Source organism: Papilio machaon, chromosome 16 (genome assembly GCF_912999745.1).
Source record: "Papilio machaon chromosome 16, ilPapMach1.1, whole genome shotgun sequence".
NCBI lineage: Eukaryota > Metazoa > Arthropoda > Insecta > Lepidoptera > Papilionidae > Papilio > Papilio machaon.
In genome coordinates, this window is record NC_060001.1 from 5,737,777 (window position 1) to 5,759,399 (window position 21,623).

At 33.1% G+C, this 21,623-nt stretch overlaps 2 protein-coding genes across 2 annotated transcripts; both read right to left on the reverse strand.

The window, feature by feature from the left end:
* Window positions 1–1,795: 1,795 nt before the first annotated feature.
* LOC106711145 (probable cyclin-dependent serine/threonine-protein kinase DDB_G0292550) lies at window positions 1,796–9,168 on the reverse strand. The gene is made up of 4 exons (XM_045681659.1): window positions 9,054–9,168; window positions 5,405–5,575; window positions 4,295–5,265; window positions 1,796–3,058 (listed from the first exon to the last, which is right to left on the reverse strand). The coding sequence occupies exons 1-4, from the start codon at window positions 9,088–9,090 to the stop codon at window positions 1,796–1,798; spliced, it is 2,442 nt and encodes an 813-aa protein (XP_045537615.1). The 5' UTR covers window positions 9,091–9,168.
* A 10,902-nt stretch (window positions 9,169–20,070) lies between these two features.
* On the reverse strand, window positions 20,071–21,623 carry LOC106711179. The gene is made up of 3 exons (XM_045681660.1): window positions 21,323–21,623; window positions 20,606–20,841; window positions 20,071–20,464 (listed from the first exon to the last, which is right to left on the reverse strand). The coding sequence occupies exons 1-3, from the start codon at window positions 21,527–21,529 to the stop codon at window positions 20,071–20,073; spliced, it is 837 nt and encodes a 278-aa protein (XP_045537616.1). The 5' UTR covers window positions 21,530–21,623.

The following is a 21,623-nucleotide window of genomic DNA, read 5'->3' on the forward strand; positions in this document are numbered from 1 at the left end:
TGAAGTACTGAATCAAATGAAATCAGATCATTTGCATATATGAATAACCTATAGGTTTTTAAAAAAATTTCCACAAAGAGGATGTTCTTAACATCTTTTTGTTATTTACCTTTAGATTTAACCTTAGCAGGTTTAGCAGGCTTGGCCTTCTTTGCTGGCTTTGCCGGCTCAGCGTCTGCTACCTGATCCCCCTTTCCTTTTTTGCCTTTCTTCTTCTTCTGGACCGGTGGGGGCACAAAAGGTGGAGGTGGTTTTATCCCTTCACAGAAAATAAACCTAGATATCATGCTTTCTCTTTAAATAATAACTTAGAGTATTATTATATCATGATGAAATTTGATTACAACAGCTGAATTTTTAATAAGAAAATTTCTTATTAATACAGATTTTATATTTAAAATTTCTTAAGTCAGTCTTCATAACAATCTACTTATTTATAATTAGAAATAATATCATAAATAATAACAACTTACTCCATTCAGTAAACTCTTTATCCTCATGTATTAGTTTGTCAACAATTATCTTGCAAATGTAGAAAGTTTTCTTCTCCAACGCTAATTCATTTGGAGCCATTGGTATTGTGATAAATTTTGTGAAATTCATCTTAACTTCATCATCGTCAAACATATTGTAGAATAAATCTTCATCATCTATCCCAATATGTGTAAGGATCCTGTCCTTAAACCATTGCACTCTCGGATCTCTACGGAGGTCCAGTTCAACCTCAACATCTTCCAGAGACTGTGAGATGCTTCCGTCGATCAAATTCCGTGACATCTAAAAGCAATATTGCACGTAACACATTACTTTTGTATCATTTTTGTAGTAAGTATTTCTAAAAACACAAAATGTGCATGCCATATTGTACAGGAAAAGGTTACATAAAATTCACATAATTTGCAATATATAAGTCTAAAGGCGTCACGTCACCACGGCTTTCATATTGATGTTAGTACTGTAATGGACTGCTACTAGAAATCTTAAATCACACACTTAAATTGTGAATCTCAAATTAAAGCACTTCTAGCACTACTAAATAAACCCACTAAGCAGATATATAGTAATGAGGTTTTTTTCATTTGAATTTGAATAATATTATCCTTAACTAATATACAGATAATTGGAATAGATACTTACATTTTACTAGCAATCGATCCCCAGAACTGGTTTCTAGGGATTGTTTACAAACAAAAGAATAACAATGCATATTGCCGGTTGCTGCCATAGCAACGAAGTTTTCTTCGCAACTGACAGTGACAACTGACAAAAAATAATTTTTGACATTGACATATTTTCAAATATAGCCTTTCGGCAAAACTAAAGATTTGACCAGTATCAAAATTAAAATATATTTTTTATAACATAATTTTGGAAAAAATATTTTAAGAACCAGATGAATGTAAATATATATTTAAAGTTAATGTAGCTATTGGTTTAGACTGCCGTTTTGACACTTGTTACATCTATTTTGTCAAAGAAAATGTAATGAATGAATTATGTGTCAATATAAGTAGCAATAAGTAGTGTTGATGCAGACGAAACACACCATATATGTAATTTTCTATGCCGTCTCTTACAGGCCCAGATAAACTTTTCGCACTACAATAATCCTGAAAAGGTATGGGTTGATACAGTAAAAATACAATTGTAGTAAAATTTACTTTAATATGTAAATTAAATTTGGTAAGATTTAAAGTTATTTTTATTAAGTAGGTTTATTTATTTACAATTTAATTCTATTAAGTTGATATGGGCAATATTGGAATAATACTTAGTATTTTACGTTTTTAATTAATTATTTGAAAGTAAACTGCCGCACAGGGCGTTCTTTTAAGTATCCACTAAAGTTATTATTTTCCTCTAAACCTTCTACTCTAGTATTAAAATTATTACGTTGACTTTCTTGTGTTGATATTAAGTTACCTATCGATAACTGTGGGGCAGAATAAGAAGAAGGGCCGTCATATAAAGTGTTAATACTTTCACGCTGTTTTTGAGATGGACGAATAATATTATTAGCCAAGTCCGTGCTGTACGTGTCTTCATTAATGTTATTATCTGTTAATTCTATATTATTGATGTTTTCTATAGGTTTTAATTCAGTGAGTTGATAACTTTGTGGTTCGTTTTGGAAAGATCCTTTTTCATTTTGATTTTCTGACGGAATAAAGTGAAAAGTTATAAGATCGGGATAGTTATTGTTCGGAAATTTTTTCACGCTTTGCTTTGCTGCTTGCCCGTTTGTTACAGAATTACCATCGTTAAGATTGGAATATAAATAGTAGGATTGGTCTTTTTTATACGTAACAAATTTATTTTTGTCCGTTGGATGTGGTATTGTCCCAACAATTTTGTCTCGTAGCTGGGCTGTTATACCGGTTCCTGTGGTAAGGATATTGTTCCGAGGTTTTAGTTGTGGTTTTTCAGAAGGTACTTCTAATCTCAGAGGTGAATTAATAGTACCTTGAGTTTTAAAGATGTTAGCATTAATATTTGTAGATGTATCAATGTTTTTAGTGATACTATTTTTCGGAACTACAATACGCTGCGATTTGACCTCGTCTATATCAGATTGAATTAAAATATTCGATTTCGCAGGATTTGGTGCGTTAATAATTTGACGAGTCACTTCTGGTACAGGGTATTTATATAATTGTCCACTGTATATGGGTGTATCTGTATTTGTATTTGATCGAGAGTCTGGTATAAAGGGATTCAACTGTTTGTTGTTTGCTTTTGATTGCAATTTGTTATTTTGTTTTTGCGCTGTTAAATTTTGCATGTATTTTAGAAAAGTGAGTTTTTCATCCTTATTTGATAAGTATTGACTTTTTGTATTTGATACTGATGCAGTGTTTGCATTATTGAAGTTTTTGTTCGTGAATTGAGAAGCTGTCAGCTGAGAAATGGTATTTGAAATGCGTCCTAATTCCTCGTTGTTCACTGCTTGGAATTGAGGTGGTGGCGATGTTGTGAGCGTTTGTACATTGTCTTGAATTATGTTGTTATATTTCTTTGCTTTGTTGATGGAGTCTGTCAGCAGTGAAAATACTAGAGCCTGTGAAGCAGAATGATTAAAATTTTCATTCCAAGTTAATTTACCTATGGGTGTGAAATTAGTATTTGTAATATCGTTTTCTGTGTTTCTTAATACTAAATAATTGCTATTTCCTGTTTTTAAAATTTCTAACTCAGCATCTTTAGGCGTTTTAAAAATGAAATTGGCAATACTTTCGGGAATGGTAATTTTTATGGATACTGTTCGTTCTATTGTGGGTAACATCGATTCTTTTAAGAAAGGTAGTTTAGTATATTTATTACTATTTTTATAAATGTCGAAAGTTTCCATTGGCGGCTCTAGTTTATTTGATGGGATAGCCACTAATTTTATAGGCTTAGGTAACGTTTCAGGACTTTCTGTTAATTCTTCTTTCTCATTTGAGTGAGATTCAGAAGGTAAGCTGTTAAAAGCTATGGAATCAAGTTTTTGGTAATACTGACCAAAGTTTTCAGGCGATTCCAATCCTGCAATTTCATCGGTATCGTTAACAATTTCATTAATAGTAATGTCAAGCTTTTCTTTCGACAAATAGTCATAAAAAGAAAAGTTCTTATGATTTATGTTACTATCCGACACACGACTAGTATGTAAGGGGTTTGTGTCTCTGATTCTGCTTGATGTAGCATAATCTGTTGTTGATTTTGTTTGGGAGGCAAGGGATTCAGAATTTTGATATCGTGAAAGTTGTCTTAAAGAAGATTTTGGACTGAAATATTTATTTGACCGTATGGAAGCTGATTCTGTAGGCGGTAAATATTGCCTTGCAGAAAGATTACGACTATCTGGTGCAAGATACTGACGAGATGCTTGAGTCGGTTGAATAGTTGTTGATGTTAATAATGGTTCTTTAATTGAAGGACGTAAAGTTGTCGCAGATACATATAGAGGAGAACCCTCTTCGTCAGTGGGTGTGATTTCAAATGAGGGTTCAGTAGATTTATCATAATTGTACCCTGCAGTTTTTGGTTCTGGAATATTTTCAAGTGCTACCGACTCTGATAGTTTATCATAACTGTACGGACCTTCGAAGTCTAATTCTTCTTTTATAGACTTGGTAGGTTCATAAGTGTAAGAAGTCGGATTTGCAATTAGTTTGGCGTTTTTAGTTGGTTTTAACACCCAAGTCTTAAAAGTTATTCTGGCTTTAGGTTGGCCTTGTTTCGGTTCTTGGACGAGTCTACTATAGGTTAAAGTTTTTGTTAATATGGTAGGAGGTACAATGTCACTACTTACCAAGCTCTGCTTCACTTTTTCACTTGTTTGGGTCTGGTTAAGTTGTGTGGATGGTTGTCTAGATGTTTCATATGTATATTGTTGCTTGATTGGATGTAATAGACTCACGTTATTACTGATGTTATTCTTTTTGTCTTTATTCCTAAGTTGATGAGCATTGTTTCCAAAGGTCCGTGTGGCTTGTAATGTGTTGTAGCTATTCCTCGTTTGAACATAATTAAATTCATTGTTAGATTGAGCACGTTGGGTATTTCTGAAATTGTTATATCTTTGGAGTTGGCGATTTGTTTGGTCGTTGTTAAAATTATTCATACTTTGAGTATATCTGTTCTGTGTCTGTACTTGACCCGCATGACCATTCGATATCATTTGTTCACTGGAATTACTTTGAGAGTTTATGTTTTGTATGTTTTGAGTATTTAATACTTGACGCTGCAAGATTTCGACATTTCTCACAGTGGTTGGTGAGAAAGTACTAAAAGTGGGAGGAATGTACTGTGGATTAGATGTTGAGGCAGCAAATGATTCTGAAGGTGGCCTATACTCATTCTGTCGTAAGGCTACCTGAATTGCTTTGGTTGGAATATAAATATGACTCGGTGCTCTCTCAGGAGGAGCAAGCAAGGCACCGTTTGGGAATAGTTGTCCTGAAGGAGGTTTGTAACTTTGCATCACTAGTAATTTACTTTTCATTGTATTCGTGTCGAAGGGATTACGAACAGGATGTGTTAATATGTTCTTTATATCCTTCATTAACTGTGGTCCTAATTTTAAGTTCTCGAACTGGTCGTTTTTATTTCTAAGTACTTCATCAGAGTTCTTGCAGTCAACATTCATCCACCAGTCACATACAAAAACAGCTTGATTAAATAAAGTGCCGTTGGGACACAGAAATGATTGAAAGCCATAAGTAGCTCCAACTGTACACACTCTGAAGACTTGGCAATTTGTGTCTGTATCAGCATAATAACCTGTAAAAAATGTAAGTGTTTAAAACTACATTCATAATGATACACGTGTACTAAAATGTTATGTAATTTTTTTTTCATTAGATTAGAAATTTCAAGTTTTTTTTTCAAATTATTTCTCAAAGTACTACATTTGTCTTACCGGGTTCCCTTCCGGCGCAAGAAAAGCTGGTGCGTGGTATAGTAGCTAATGTTGGGTAGTCGTTGCCGGGCTGGCCAGGCACGGCCAGTCGGATGTCCCAGCCATGGCCGTTGTTGTGTGGTGCTTGCAGTAATCTACTGTTTTGAGCGTTACTAGCACAGATGATTGAGACTGGAAGTAAAATATTTGAAACATTAAAACGCATTGCAAAATACTGTCTTTTCACTGTTCAAAGAAGTTATTGTGACAGATGATGCAGAAATGTTTATAGACCTCCTTGATAAAGCCAAAAGCACTCTTTATAAAAATTATCAGGAGTAAAATTCTAAAAATAAGCTCCTAAAATTATGATCCTCATTTTGGCCACACTAACTAGTGTTATAAAGGGAGCCAAAACTATACTAACATCTTTTAAATTAAAAGTATTGAACATTTCTCATGAGTAATTCACAATCAAGTCTGTTGTCACAATACTATGTCGCAACCGTATTGTAACACTAGAGAAGACAGTTCACATAGTTTTGTCGTGTTGACATTTAAGGGGCTATTGAAAAAAACGTCTAAATGAACTGCAAAGTGCATACCCCAACTCACACGTTAACTTAAGTAGAACTTTAAATTGGTTGTCAATTTTTTTACTTTTCTTGGGTAATGGAGGTAAAAATCAAGGTAACGTAGTGCCTATAATAACTAGGTCGACACGATAAAGCCCGCCATAGACTTTCAGTTTTACACAAATTTTGCGTTACTTTATGTTGACACAAAAATCAGGCGTTAAGTGGAAATAAGTCTGCGTAGCGTCTGATGAATGTGAACTTGTTTTTAATTACTTAAACTAAATTAACTTTGAGATAATAAATGCTTACGCTAACTGTGTTAAAACATAAAACATGTTACCCGGAAAAAAAAGGAAAAATTACAAGTCTAACTAATCCAAATTTGTATGAAATACAATAGCCTAAATCTAAATTCCGTTATTGACAAAAGCCAGAAGCGCTTTATCGTAAATAATCGGATTGTTCCGAATATCACGACAGGCCTAATTGTAATCGAGTTACCGTCAAACGGTAACTTTTATGTTGACTTTGATAGATAGCTTTTGCCGACGTATACCTACTGGTATATCTATCCCAAGCTTCAATATTGAATTTAGGCCGCGGTGCTTTTATTGATAACAAATTGATTGGCTTTGTTTCAGATATACAATTCGATTGATTTTACGAAATATTATGATATTATATGAATTCGAAAGCTTCAAGCTTCAAGAAATTTTCTTAAATAAATATGTTTTCAGAATGTTTTGATCTAAGTTTTTTTTTTCAATGTAACAGTAATACAAAATAACCAGTACGTAACTTATAATACTTATTTGCTATGATAGAGTAACGTTTTATTCATGGCTACACATGTAAATGATAACTAATTGTACTATAATACATATAAACTAGGTGTAGCTCACGACTCCGTCCGCGCGGAGTTAAAAAAAAACTTAGTAGTCTATATTCTTCCAGACTAGCTTCTATATCTATGTCAAATATCATTTTTTGATGATTCTTTGAGCCTTTTTGCAGATAACTTCTATTAAACATCCATCCGTACATCGAAATATTCGCATTTATAATATTAAAGTAAGATGTACTTAGGAATCATAAACGTGAAATTTCACCATGAAAACATTTGTGTTAATTCAAATTGGTAGTTAGTAGTTACGTCTGTTTTCAAAGTGCTCTCTCAGAGGCAAAATAAAATGCAACAAGATTGAACGTTACATGTTTTGTTCTGGTGTTAAATACGTAATATGTATAATGATAATTATTCAGGGTAAATTTTCCCCGAAGCTCGTTTTTATTGCGTAAGTATTAAGATAAGTGAGACTTGAGTGAGATTACAGCCCACGCGAGACAAAGAGAAGCTCATTCCATCTCGCCGGCTGAATGTACTCGCCTAAACGATATTTCTTCCGAATACAAAACAGAAATGTGGGCATCATCTTTGTTGCTTATTTAATAAAGGGAAATCTCAGATCCACAAAACAAGTACAAAAATACGCTATAGTTTCTTGTAGAAATGGACTTGGGTATTATGCATATGCATGTTAAACATGTTTTCAATGCCTTATCAATTAAAAAAAAATGCATGGGTTTTGCCTTTTTTGCGTTGTGTTGCATCTCGATACCTATATTCAAAAAGATTCATTAAAGCATTATCTAAATTGTTTCGATCGTTGATACGTGTATGTGTAGTAACTAATAACTTTAGCCGCTTGCTTATCTATCCTGTAACTAAATATTATGATACTGAATAATAAAATAACATAAACACAGGGCAATATTCACCGTTACGAAGCTATGAGTATGACGCCTAGTTGTAATTGAATATTATACGACACAAATACTTCGCGGATAATTTACGACGTTATTAAATATCCAATATATGAGAAAATACGCATCATTCAGTCGTTAACAACTCTAATACCGAGCTTCACATATTCCAGGCCCTTGCACATAAATAGAATAGAAACTTCGCCATGAAAATTCACACGTACGTTAGAATGACGATGAAATTTTCCAAACAATTATTTTTGGTTAGTTTCTTCTTTGTCTTTTGTTATCAGTCGGGGTGGATAGGGTAGATCAAAGTTTAACAAGCGAATTCCAGCGCGCCTTTGATGTAAGCCACGAGATGGGATCGATATCTCTGATTGAATTTGATCGACGTTCATCGAACATTTTTCAACACAAATTTACTTAAATGAATAATAATTGTTTCTTCCATTAAATAAAAATATTGCTAGAATCTGTTTACATCATTATCATCATCATGTTATCTGTAAAATTAATTTTGTTTGATGGTAATTTCTGATAATTATTTTATTTAAAATTACGCATTTGATTAACAAATTTATGCAAATTAATTTATAAAAACCCAATAGTCAATTTGTTGGTGAGTGTCAAGTGAATAAGATCACCAAATATAAAATCTTACTAACTTAACTAATTATAAATGCGAATGTTTGGTTAGATATTTGTCAGATGGTATCTTCAGAAAGGCTGCATAGATCTGGATGATGGGTATACCATAATATTTTTTGATTGTAGAGACTAATGCACCTTTTTTTGTTATAATAGAGCAATGAAATAGAGCTGAGAAGATTATTTTTTTGCAACATGCCATTGAACCGGCTACTATTGTTTGTTATTACAACGTCTCGATACTTGAGTTTAAAGTCATTGTTTTTTGGTTAGTCTGTTCCCATTTATTGTATTTGCTTTGTATATAGACATGGACTTTCCTTCTATGTAAGGAAATTGATATGATTATGTTTTTTTTGTAAGTAAATAAACAGTTTTAGGATTAGTCTGTAGGATAAAAAATATTGCAACTTATTTCTTCTTCTATGATTTTATGCTATCTTTTGAAGTCTGTAAAAATATATGATAACTACTCATAACCTCTTTTAACCCAAACACTATATGAATTAAAAAAAATATCAAGTAAATCAGAAATATTCAAGAAAGAATTAGTTAATTTATAAGCCTCATGTTTTATGGTACGGATTACAGAACATACGAGTAAAGGCGTAGGTTCGAAGCCGCTAAACTATTCAAAAAATTATCTTATATTTAAAATAATACTTTATATAACTTACCGAATAAATATAAGCTTTTTATTAAAGGCCCTCCCATGACCACTATTCACTTAGAATTCAATAAATACATAGAAAGCTAATTTATTTATAAAAATCTGTGAACACAAAATTTTGCAATGAAATACCATTAGCTCGAATCCTTTGATGTAAAATAGGGGAACAAAATGAATTAAAAGCCTTTTTGCTGAATAATACAACGGAGAATTATTCCCCGCGGCAACTGTAATTCAAATGGTGGGTTCCGTCAAAGAAATGCTGTATAAGCCGACGCCCTTCCAAAGCGTTCATTTGTAAGAAAAATGGTAACAAAAACCTATTCACATTTCGCCGAGTGTTTTCGTCGATGTGTGGTTAATGCGGCTTCAACTCCCTTTCGTTGGATACTACATTAAATATTCCCTAAAAAATTCATTCAAAATGTAAAGAAAGTGTTATATTTAAAACCTGTTATATTTGAACACTGTATGCCATTTTCCTTGCAAGATTGGATAATTAAAAATAATGCGTCTTAAGAATTAACAAAGCAGTGAGAAATTTGACTTAATCGCGAATTATCTTTTCCTTCCTGTTTATTACCATTACCACAATCTTAATTTGTTTTAGACAAATATTTCTAAACTCAATTTATACCAAAAGAATATCAGCAAAGAACCTTCTTTAAAAGATTAGCATTATTATCAATTTACTAGAATATAATTTATTATGCAAAATTGCCTGTGCTTTTTTGAAATATTTTTTTAATATGATTTTGTATAAGTAGACTGTGAAACCTTCTTTGTCAGTATTATATTTTCTGTATTAAAAGCTATTAACAACAACGAAGGCAGAGACCACGGATCTCCATTTGGCTCGATCCTGACACACCTTCTCCCGCTCCCTCTCCTTCTTCTTCTACATTCAATGATCTTATCTATGCATCTACGCATACATGCACGTCGGTTTCTTAATACCGCCCTTCTTAAGTATTTCATAAATCTGGATGGTATACCTAGGTAAGTCCGTTTGGGACGGCTCCGACCGACACTTCCACTCATGTTCGTGCCATAAATTTCCTTTGTTAATCTCCTTTATTCAATGTGTCTAAAGCATCTATGAATATATTTTTCAACTCTACTCTCATCATCCTCACAATTAACGTTGTGCAAAATATAAATATGTACCGATTTGTAAATACAGTTATTATATAAATATGTTTGTGTAACGTATGTCTGTCAAATTCCCTTAATATTGTCATGGGAATGTTGATAAGAAAATCCATTGTTAGCATCGACAGTTATTGCAGTTAACCCACCTACAGATAATTACATTTGAAATCCATTACACGTAATAAGACTGGGATTGTGCAATCAATATTGTCGAGAAAACTATGGCGGTTTGGTAATTTGTAACCTTTTTCACTTTATCATTGACCAGCGTAGTAACCCCAATAAGTTACATATATGTTTTACACGTTGTGTAGAAAAGACACTCTATAGATATACCGCTGGATATGTCGCTGTTTGGAAATGACAGTTATTGTTTCGTACCGACAGTCGCCAGTTGTAGTTAGTGTCGGCTAATTCTGTCTCTATTATTGATTCGAGTTTCTGATAACGCTACCAATTGCTAAGTCGCAAAATGGCTTAAATGAAATAGGCATAGGGTTGCCAGGTCGCCAAACCTACTAGCTGAATAGAACAGCCAGTTTGACCGAACATTTGGGTAGAAAGGTAGGATATTGTTTCAGCATTAATAGGTACCTCGATACAGATACGTGTACAGATGCGTGTGTATGTACGTATATTCAGAGTAGACAATTCGTGACTACAGTAACAGAGGTGTAGTTCACGATATCTGATAAAGATTATATGTTTTTTACCACATAACACTGCTATCAACTGTCGTTTGTTACAAAAGCGATAAGAAGTTATGACTGTTAAGTCTACGATTAACATAGTATTATTGTTATCATTCTGCACATAAAAGCGGAATTAACATAACATGTAATGTATAACGACTGTTTGCCATATTGTTTAATCACTGTTCGCTGATGCCAAAGAGATTCAAAGATAATACGTATAGAGCGGACAATACGAGCACTTTCCTTTAGACACTTTAAGCATCAGTCGCACAAAAACGGTATCTGTCGCAAATGTCAAACTAGATAATATTCGAAACTCTACCGATGGTGAAGTTTTATAAGCGTACGTTTTGATTGTGGCGTCAGTGCTACAGTTTTAAACCGCTTGACCGGACTGGACCGAAATCTACACGTCCAGCTTCGATCACCACTATGTACCAATGTGTTTTTCGATTTTACAATTTCATATTAGTGTATCCGTCATTCTTAAGGTGAAGGAAAACATCGTGACAACCTGCTGCAGATTGTGTAATTACAATGCTTAGGTCTTCTAAATCTTTACCTTAAACAAGGTTTATAAAACATAAGAGAGATATTTGCTTGAATATAATTTAAAAACAAGTAACGTTTAAATAGTTTTCAACAGAGCCAAGTATTCCGAACTTTGAGACACGTCATAAAGTGGCCCTGATAGTCGGCGCCAGTTGCGTGCTATGGTCGCTTCACAATCTGAATTCAGTGAATACAGAATATTGTCAGGCGTGCCGGGAATATTAATTATGTCGGCAAACAGCGTTTGTACCGCCCCTCCTCTACTCTGTTGCCCCAGCTTGTGTATCCAGCGAGCGCCTTGTCTAGACATGTTCATTATCTCTGGATACTGCAAATAAACAAATAAAATCATGCAAATTGAACATATTCAACAAAACTCTTTTACACAGAAATAAGGTATATAAATTTGTGTTATTTGTGGAATAAAGTACTGATAATTTTAAGGTTATTAAAATTTAATGTAAGGTTAAATACCTCACCATTTTGCGATGCGTAAACCGCATGGTAGGTTCTGTCGTACTGAATTGCATCATCTAGGTTTAGCCTTTAACATGACCTAGCTATACTATTCTATACTAACTAGTTGAATCAGATAATATTTACCGGATTCCATTGCTAGTTTATCAAGACACTACTTTTATACTTTTTATTCATCGTTTGTTATATTGTTGTAATAATTTGAGCCAAAATAAAATTGAAAAGGTATTGTTAAGTTTTTTTCTAACCACAAATAGTAGTATTAGCAAATATCGTATAGTTATTATCACAGGTGGGCACAGTTAATCGAAAAGTTAACTTCGTTAATCGTTAATTAAAAAATTAACTTCGTTAATCGTTAAACCGTTAAATTCTCGAAAATTTAACGCAAGTTAAAGTTAATCGTTAACAGTTAACCATACCAAAATTATACATACTAATTTCACACTTATTGTGGCGTCACTTGTTTAAAAGTTAGTTTTGACTCTACATTTATAGAATGTACACATTAGTATTAGAGACAAGTATGAATGCATTATAGTATATTTCATACGAGTGCGGAAAGCCTGTCATTGCAAAGAGTTCCGACAGTTGACAGTTGGAACAAGTTGTAATGACAGTTTCGCACGTGTACTAAACAACTATTTTTGATACAGTTGCGAAAAAATGAAGCAATTTAATAGAATAATAAAATCACAATAAACTCAACTAACTAAAATGTTTGGAAAATGGCGCCAACCGTAAAAGAATACCAACATAGATTTTTTTGTTCACCCATTCTGGGTAGGCAAAGGGAACTATGCCCAAACAACCAAGTCTTCAGTAGATTATTTTTATTGATATGAAATGAAAATGGAATTTAATTAGATGAAATAAAATGAAAACTAACCTAATTCATTGAATCAAATCATTAAATCTGATATTGTAACAAATTAGGAGCTTCTTTTTAGAAATATTTGCATGATTCATAAAAACTTCAATGATATTTTTGTAAAAAAATTCGTGGTTGGTTTTTCTTTTTAATAGACATTATTTTGACAGTTGGGAAAGAGAACGTTTGGAAAAGCTAAAGAAAAAGCACGAGTAAAAAAGTGTTTAAATACAGTTGCTCAAAAAGTTGCGTATTGCAGGGATGAAGAGCGTTCGGAATGTGGGCTATTACATATTTGGGTTTTTTTTTATAATAAAATGAAATATACTATTTTGAACCTATTGATTTTGTCCTGTTGGTCACGTCTTTCCCGGACGCTCTGATGCTTCACACTTGCAAGTGCGAACTTCACATATATCAATTATCAACTCTTTGTTCACCTTTAGAGTCGCCGACAGTCGCCCAACATAGTTGAACTTACGAGCGTGGCGTAGCGCGTAATTTAAACAAAATGACAGGACGTCTCCAAGTTTCTAATTTAACGATTAACGGACTTTTATTAACGGAAGTTGAGTTTAACGGAAGTTAACAAAAGCGTTAACACTTTTTGAAGTTAACTTAAAAGTTAATCCGTTAAGCAAAATGTTAACTTCGTTAATTAACGATTAACGGATTAACGAGTTAATGCCCAGCTCTGGTTATTATACATTCTTGTTATGCTGAATATTAAAGACTACAAAGGATTGTAAAGAAATGAAGTGAAGATTTCATTAGTTTTACAATTTTAATTAAGATTTCCAGTGCGTATAGGCAATACTCCACAATCGTCGCATGGGGCTAAATTGATTAATTCACCTAAACTAATAAAGACTCAAGTGTTGTCAATTTAGTACTATTAACTATTTTTGGATGTATGTATGAATAGATGGATTTTTGTTAGAAGGTATCTTCAAAACGGCTGCATGGATCTCTCTGAAAATTGGCATAGAAGTAGAACATAGTCTGGAAGAACACATAGGCTACTTATTAAGTTTTTTTATAATCCCGCGCGAACAGAGTTTCTGGTGACAGCCAGTAATACTAAATTTATTACTTTGATTGATTCTAAATTAAATGATTTAAATCAGAGAATCCCAAAGGGGTCGGTATCGAACTTAAAGCATTGCTAATTCTCACTCTGTCTTCTTCTATTGACCTTAGTCAGAATTAAAAATAATGATAATAACAATAATTGATCTTAAAAGTAGATAATTTGGCGATGGGTGTCTGTGGAAACGGTTCATTTTGGAACAGGGGGGTCACTTGTCCAAAATAGTTTGGGGATCCCTGATTAAAATGGAAAAAAATACGATTCGGATTAGCAATACAACAATGAATATATTTGATTTTGTACATAGAATATCATATTCTTAAGATACTTATATTGAAATATATACTTTGCAGCTCAAGAACACTCGCTGATTGGTTTTCGCTTCAATATTGTAATAGCAAAGTTTGTTTAAAACTTTTTGATTAAATGCTCGCCGCGAACACAATTATTGACTGGATTTAATTCTGCTGTATTTAATATTTTGATTCTACAAAAATTAATTTGTGAGGGTCTTTTCCTTTGAGTCTTTTTAAGTGGATAAGATACAAAGTAAGTAAAAAGTGGCAAAAAAACGGCTTCTTTTGTCTTATCATATTAATTGTTAGTTACTTCATAAGTTGCAATCCTAATTAAAACAACTGCGACACCAATTTAACTTCTTTGGCGGGTTTCGGGGAAATCCCAGCCCTTTTCGAAATCCTTCACTCAATCTTTGTATCAATATAGTAAAAGTGTAATTTGTTTAATAAATATTAGATAATCTACTATTAAATTTATTTTCTTCATTCCCATAAATTTGGTAAACCCGTGTTTTTTTTTACTTCAGTATGAAATAGTTCGCTGAACGGTGAACAAGGTCGTTTTATAAAATCCTTTGATCAAGGTTGGTCCGGTCGACTGTAAGCGTTTATCTAGTCCAGGGCTGTATTGTTGTAGTTATTATCATTAAGAATGGTAAATTTCAATGAATAAAAACTAAACTAACTAACTAGGGTGACGCAGTGACCCAAAGTGGGCCTTGGCCTCCGACAACAAAAGTCTCCACTTTTTCCGATCCCGCGCCGTCCCGACCCAATCTCGGACCTGTAGGTCCCGAAGATCTCTATTTACCTCATCCATCCAGCGATATCTGGGACGGCCAACTGGGCGCCGACCACTCGGTCGTCCCATATATGCGCGTTTGACACCACGAACATCATCCATTCTTTCTAAGTGGCCGAGCCAGCGGAGTCGTTGCGCTTTTATCTCGCCAATGATGTTGGGCTCGGCCACCAGTTTCTCAATCTCAGTGTTTTTTCTGATGCGCCACGTTCCATCCTCTTTTTGCACTGGCCCTAAAATTTTTCTTAAAATTTTCCGTTCGGTGACTAGGAGTTTTGCTTCTTCCTTTGCAGTGAGTGTCCAGGCCTCACAGCCGTACATTAGAATCGGTCTAATTACCGTTTTATAAATGCGGATCTTGGTGCGCCGGCTGAGAAGCCTGGACACTAATATCTTGTGTAGAGCTGCACTACAACGTAGGGAATTTTGCACTCGAATTTCTATTTCTTCTTCACGAGTGTTTTGATCCGTTATAGTGCAGCCCAGGTACTTAAACTTTTCGACTCCTTTGTAGGTAAGGTTAGCAACTTTGAGGTCTTCTCTGGGTATTCTTGAGCTTCTGTATCGACGCATGTGTATATATTCTGTCTGCTCGTGATTAATACTTAAGCCAACTCTCTTTGCTTCCCTATCCAACACTTCCGCTGCTCTCGCCACCTCTTCTTTTGCCGCTCCTAGTAAAGCAAGGTCATCCGCGTAGCCTATCACCCAAATTTCAATGAATAACTTTCTTAAATATTTGGTTTAAATTATAAGCTGTTGTTTAAAATATTTTAATAACTACAATCTTTGTGGTCATAACATAATCTTTATATATATAAAAGAAAGTCGTATTAGTTACACTATTTATAACTCAAGAACGGCTGAAGCGATTTGACTGAAAATTGGTGGGCTGAAAAAAGCTTAGAACCAGGAAACGGACGTAGGATAATTTTTACCCCGTTTTCTATTTTTTATTCCTCGTGGACTGAGTCGCGGGTAAAGGCTAGTACTTTATAATTTCAAAACATTTAAAGCGTTAGGTATATTTTTAATAGCTTATTTTACAAAAAAAAAAACACCTTGTGACATCTTTTTTCTCTTTTTTGCTGTTATTCAAAGACTTTATGATGAAGTTTTTATGAATATTTAGTTAAATATTTATAAGGATTGTAAAATATTTTTTATAAATATATTACGGAGGAGTCATTTCACACCATTCAATTTCATCAGTATGTTCAAATCCTAATTTCTTATATAATTTATAAGCAATTTTATTTCCTTCTACACAAAATGCGACGACATATCGCTTTTGTTTTAACAAGATATTTGCTATTAATTTTAAAACTAATTCGCCATATCCTTTTTGTCTATGCTCCTCTAATGTGTACAAGTGACCAAGAGCTCCCATTTCATTGATGAAAACCCATGCAATTAAGTCATTTTGTTTGAATAATCCGTATCCTAAGTTAGCTCGGGTAAGAAGATCAAAATACCAATGGGAGCTGTCATATCTATGCGGCCAAGTCGAATTAAATAAATCCACATATTCAAGTGTCAGTGGTTTAAACGTAAATCCATCTGGTAACCTGAAATTTTAAAAAAATATTTGTACAAGAAAATTTCCTGAAAATTTCAATTTAAAACTTGTAATTCGTATGATGATAAAAAGTATTAAAAAATTGTTAGGTAAATCTCTGAAAAAAAAAATGGGATAAAATACTTGATTGTTTATTGGAAACTCACTCATTACCTAATATCCTTAAATAATGGCGTATCTTTGTCTAAAATAAATGTTTCTGTCCGCGTAAAGACGGTTTTCATATTTTTCTCCAAATTAACTCTTCTGACGCAGTCCATTACATGTTTGGGTGCAAAGGGCACTACAATTTGTCGAGTCCAATCTATCAATTTGCTAGTCATTAGTGCCTCTTCCACATTGCTTGTATCATCTTTTGGTGTCTGTATTACGATTTCATTGAATGTTTTCTGTAACAAGTCAATTGTAATAAGTGGACAACGCTTGAGTTGGACTTCGGGCTGAATAGTACACTTTTTTTTTATAATGAATAAACTAGCGCTTGACCACGATCCCATCTGATGAAGTGATGATGTGGTCGAAAGATGATACTCTCTAGCTTTGTAAATGCCTATTCACTCTACTCTTGAATGCGCCCATGTTGTACTTGGACGGAAAAAGTGACGCCGGCAACTTGTTCCAAACCTTATTACTGACGTGTCAAATTCCGTGTACCGGGAGCATTAAGCTGAATGAATTGTTTTTTATGTTTGTTGTTATAAATATTACAGTCGCGATGACGTCCACGCGGAATAAAAAAAATCTCGTAATACTATAAATATAGCTTTTTAATAAATATAGAATTTATCAAATCTGTTTAGTAGTTTCGGAGCCTATTTTAATGCAAACAATTAAATCTTACCCCTTTATTTATTATATAATATTAGTATAGATACATGATATAAAAATAGTTAAAAATTTATCAAATTGATTAAACAAAAATTACAGAAAAAATTGAGAGTAACTTGAATTATGTACTTAACAACATATGAAAGTTAAATAATAAATAAAACAGTTATATCGTGCAAGTACTTATGATACATAGTTGTAAAATAATATACAGTTATAATTCAGTCAACTGTATTGTTTTTATTGCTTTAACTTAGTAACTATTTTAATTTATTGGCTGTTTTTACCTTGAGATTAAAAGCGACCATTCCGTTTGATGGTTCTCCGTAAGGACAGTACACTTTGAATCCATAATCAATACCTTGTTTTAAAATGTATTCCATGTTTTCGAGAATAGTAAAACCTGATATACTCCGCGGCCAGTCCGATTTAAAAACAGCTTTTAACTCTCCCCACCTTTCAATTGGCAAATAAACTAATGGGTCCTCACTCATGCTAACTTTGCAATTGAATATATTTTTTTTTTAATCGCGACGCGCAGTCGTCCGGTGCGGACAACAGACAGAACAATGCTCTTATATTGCAACATGTGGTCATATTATTGCAAACAATTATTGCTTATAAAAAAAATAGTTGTCGCCCGCGGCTCCGTCCGAGTGGATTTAAAAATAAAACTCAATTAGTAGCCTATGTGTTCTTCCGGACTACGTCGGTAATTTAGCACTACATCTTTCCCTTCCCGGCTGCAGAATAGAACTAGAATGTTCTCAATGGCATAGAAGTAGAACATAGTCTGGACTCTGGAAGACCATATAGGCTACTTATTAAGTTTTTTTTTAATCCCGCGCGAACGGAGTTTCTGGTGACAGCCAGTAATACTATATTACTTTGAATGATTTAAATGTAAAAATACGAATTTGATTAACAATAAAACCTTCTTTGGGCGGTTTCGGGAAAATCCCAGCTCTTTCGAAATCCTTCACTCAATCTTTGTATCAATATAGTAAAAGTAATGATTTGTTTAATAAATATTAGGTCATCTACTATTAAATTTATTTACATTTCATCATTCCCATAAATTTGGTAAACCCGTGTTTTGTTTTTACTTCAGTCTGCAATAGTTCGCTGTACGGTGAACGCGGTCGTTTTATACAATCCTTTGGTCAAGGTTGGTCTGGTCGACTGTAAGTTTATCTAGTCCAGACCTGTATTGTTCTATTTATTATTATTGAGAATGGAAAATTTCAATGAATAACTTTCTTAAATATTTGGTTTAAATTATAAGCTGTTGTATAAAACATTTAATAATCTTTGTGGTCATAACACATAATACTTTATAATTTCAAAACATTTAAAGCGTTAGGTACATTTTTAATGGATTTAAAAATAAAACTCAATTAGTAGCCTATGTGTTCTTCCGGACTACGTCGGTAATTTAGCACTACATCTTTACCTTCCCGGCTGCAGAATAGAACTAGAATGTTCTCAATGGCATAGAAGTAGAACATAGTCTGGACTCTGGAAGACCATATAGGCTACTAATTAAGTTTTTTTTAATCCCGCGCGAACGGAGTTTCTGGTGACAGCCAGTAATACTATATTACTTTGAATGATTTAAATGTAAAAATACGATTTGGATTAACAATACAACAATGAATATATTTGATTTTGTACATAGAATATCATATTCTCAAGATACTTATATTGAAATATATACTTTGCAGCTCAAGAACACTCGCTGATTGGTTTTCGCTTCAATATTGTAATAGCAAAGTTTGTTGAAAACTTTTTGATTAAAACACAATTATTGACTGGATTTTAATGACTGACTTTGATTCTACACAAATAAAAATGTAAGGGTCATGTAAATGTAAAGGTCCTTTGACTCCTTTCAAATGGATAATATACAAAGTAAGTAAAATAATGCCAAAAAAGTCTTTTTTTTTTGTCTTTTCATATGAATTGACATCATTGGTTACATTACATTGTGTAAACTTTAAATTGAATTATTTCTTAGGTTACAATACAATTAGCAATGCAACAGCTGCGACACGGATTTGCCTTCTTTTTCGTGTTTTCGGGAAATCCCCGCTCTTTTTCCTAATCTCTCACCCAATCTTTGTATCACTATAAGATATGTTTAATAAATAGTGGATTATCTTCGGGGCGGTCAGCTAACATATATTTATTTACATTTCTTCAGTCCCATGTTGTTAAACCCATATATTTTTTTAACTTCAGTCTGAAACAGTTCGCTGAACGGTGAACAAGGTCGTTTTATACAATCCTTTGATCAAGGTTGGTCCGGTCGACTGTAAGCGTTTATCTAGTCCAGGGCTGTATTGTTGTAGTTATTATCATTAAGAATGGAAAATGTCAACGAATAACTTTCTTAAATATTTGGTTTAAATTATAAGCTGTTGTTTAAAATATTTTAATAACTACAATCTTGGTGGTCATAACATAATACTTTACAATTTCAAAACATTTAAAGCAGTACCAACCGTTAGGTACCTACATTTTTTATTAATAACTTATTTTTACAAAAAAAACATCCTGTGATATCTTTTTTTCTCTTTTTTTATGTTAGTCAAAGACTTTATGATGAAGTTTTTTTGAGTATAATTTAATATTTTAGTTAAATATTTATAAGGATTGTAAAATATTTTTTAAAATATATTACGAAGGAGTCATTGCGCACCATTCAATTTCATCAGTACGTTCAAATCCTAATTTCTTATATAATTTATAAGCAATTTTATTTCCTTCTACACAGAATGCGACGACATGTCTCTTTTGTTTCAACAAGATATTTGATATTAATTTTAAAACTAATTCGCCATATCCTTTTTGTCTATGCTCCTCTAATGTGTACAAGTGTCCAAGAGCTCCCATTTCTTTGATGAAAACCCATGCAATTAAATCATTTTGTTTGAATAATCCGTATCCTAAGTTAGCTCGGGTTAGAAGATCAAAATACCAGTCGGAGCTGTCATATCTATGCGGCCAAGTCGAATCAACTAAATCCACGTATTCAAGTGTCAGTGGTTTAAACTTAAATCCATCTGGTAACCTGAAATTTAAAAAAAAAAACATTTGTACAAGAAAATTTACTGAATATTTTAACTTAAAACTTGAAATTCGTATGATGTTAAAAAGTATTACAAAAAATTGTTAGGTACATCTCTGAAAAAAAAAAATGGGATAAAAATACCTAATATCCTTAAATAATGGCATATCTTTGTCTAAAATAAATGTTTCTGTCCTCGTAATGACGGTTTTCATATTTTTCTCCAAATTAACTCTTCTGACGCAGTCCATTACATGTTTGGGTGCAAAGGGCACTTCAATTTGTCTAGTCCAATCTATCAATTTGCTTGTCTTCAGTGCCTCTTGCAGATTGCTTGTATCATCTTTTGGTGTCTGTATTACGATTTCATAGAATGTTTTCTGTAACAAGTCAATTGTAATAAGTGGACAACGCTTGAGTTGGACCTCGGGCTGAATAGTACATATATACTTTTTTTTATAATGAATAAGCTAGCGCTTGACCACGATCCCATCTGATGAAGTGATGATGTGGTCGAAAGATGGTACTCTCTAGCTTTGTAAATGCCTATTCACTCTACTCTTGAATGCCCCCAAATTGTACTTGGACGGAAAAAGAATGAATTGTTTTTATATTATTCTTTTTCAATAAATATTACAGTCGCGATGTCGTCCACGCGGAATAAAAAAAATCTCGTAATAAATATAGCTTTTTAATAAATATGGAATTTATCAAATCTGTTCAGTAGTTTCGGAGCCTATTCAATGCAAACAATTAAATATTACCCATTTATTTATATAATTAGTATAGATACATGATATAACAATAGTTAAAACTAAAACTAAAACTTAGTAACTATTTCAATATATTGGTTGTTTTTACCTTGAGATTAAAAGCGACCATTCCGTTTGATGGTTCTCCGTAAGGACAGTACACTTTGAATCCATAATCAATACCTTGTTTTAAAATGTATTCCATGTTTTCGAGAATAGTAAAACCTGATACACTCCGCGGCCAGTCAGATTTAAAAACAGCTTTTAACTCTCCCCACCTTTCAATTGTCAAATAAACTAATGGATCCTCACTCATACTAACTTAGCAATTGAATAATTTATTTTTAAAATCGCGACGCGCAGTCGTCCGCTGCAGACAACAGATAACAGAACAATGCTCTTATATTTCA